The sequence below is a fragment of the Antrostomus carolinensis genome, unplaced genomic scaffold, assembly GCF_000700745.2.
Source record: "Antrostomus carolinensis isolate BGI_N321 unplaced genomic scaffold, ASM70074v2 scaffold421, whole genome shotgun sequence".
Lineage (NCBI taxonomy): Eukaryota > Metazoa > Chordata > Aves > Caprimulgiformes > Caprimulgidae > Antrostomus > Antrostomus carolinensis.
Genome location: NW_010294538.1, coordinates 1,381 through 2,091, shown reverse-complemented (window position 1 = coordinate 2,091; position 711 = coordinate 1,381). Strand labels below are relative to the sequence as shown.

The following is a 711-nucleotide window of genomic DNA, read 5'->3' as shown; positions in this document are numbered from 1 at the left end:
GGGGGTCAGGGAGCCTCTGGAGTTTCTGTGGGCACATGGAGTGTTGTTTTGGGGGAAATTGGGGATAAACGGGGACTTTATCCAGCTCTGGGCTGCCTCACCCATCTCCCGGGGCTTCGTCCCTGGGAGGAGGATGCGGTGGAGGGTGCTGGCTCTCTCCAGGGACATGTCCCTGTGGAACACCCACGAAGGACAGGCTGTCCCCGGGTGTCCCTGGGTGTCCCCATCCCACAGAGACCTCGTGGTGGCAAATTCAAGCCCCGCACCAGCACTGGGGGAGGGAAAACGGGAGTGGGAGGGAAATGGGGGGACCCAGAGCAGAGCAAAAAGCCACCAGAGAGAGGGGCTGGGGGTGGGGGGACCTGGCAGCCGTCGGCGCTGGGTTGGCACCTCAGGATGAGCCCGGTTGGTCCCAGCAGTGTCACTCTGACCCAACTCTCCCATTTTTTTGCAGCTTCTGAAGCTTCTCTCCTGGCAAACAGCATGGTCCTGCTGTCCCTCAACTACCTCAGGGCCAAGGAGTGACGGCTGGGGGACCTGGCAGCCGTCGGCGCTGGGTTGGCACCTCAGGATGAGCCCGGTTGGTCCCAGCAGTGTCACTCTGACCCAACTCTCCCATTTTTTTGCAGCTTCTGAAGCTTCTCTCCTGGCAAACAGCATGGTCCTGCTGTCCCTCAACTACCTCAGGGCCAAGGAGTGACGGCTGAGCCG

At 61.5% G+C, this 711-nt stretch overlaps 1 protein-coding gene across 1 annotated transcript in view; it reads left to right on the top strand.

The window, feature by feature from the left end:
* Nucleotides 1-525, top strand: part of LETMD1 (LETM1 domain containing 1) — a 3,527-nt gene extending 3,002 nt beyond the window's left edge. Inside the window, exon 5 of the mRNA XM_029087383.1 lies at nt 455-525. Coding sequence (XP_028943216.1) covers nt 455-525 — 71 coding nt within the window. The remainder of the gene's footprint in view (nt 1-454) is intronic.
* Nucleotides 526-711: the final 186 nt, after the last annotated feature.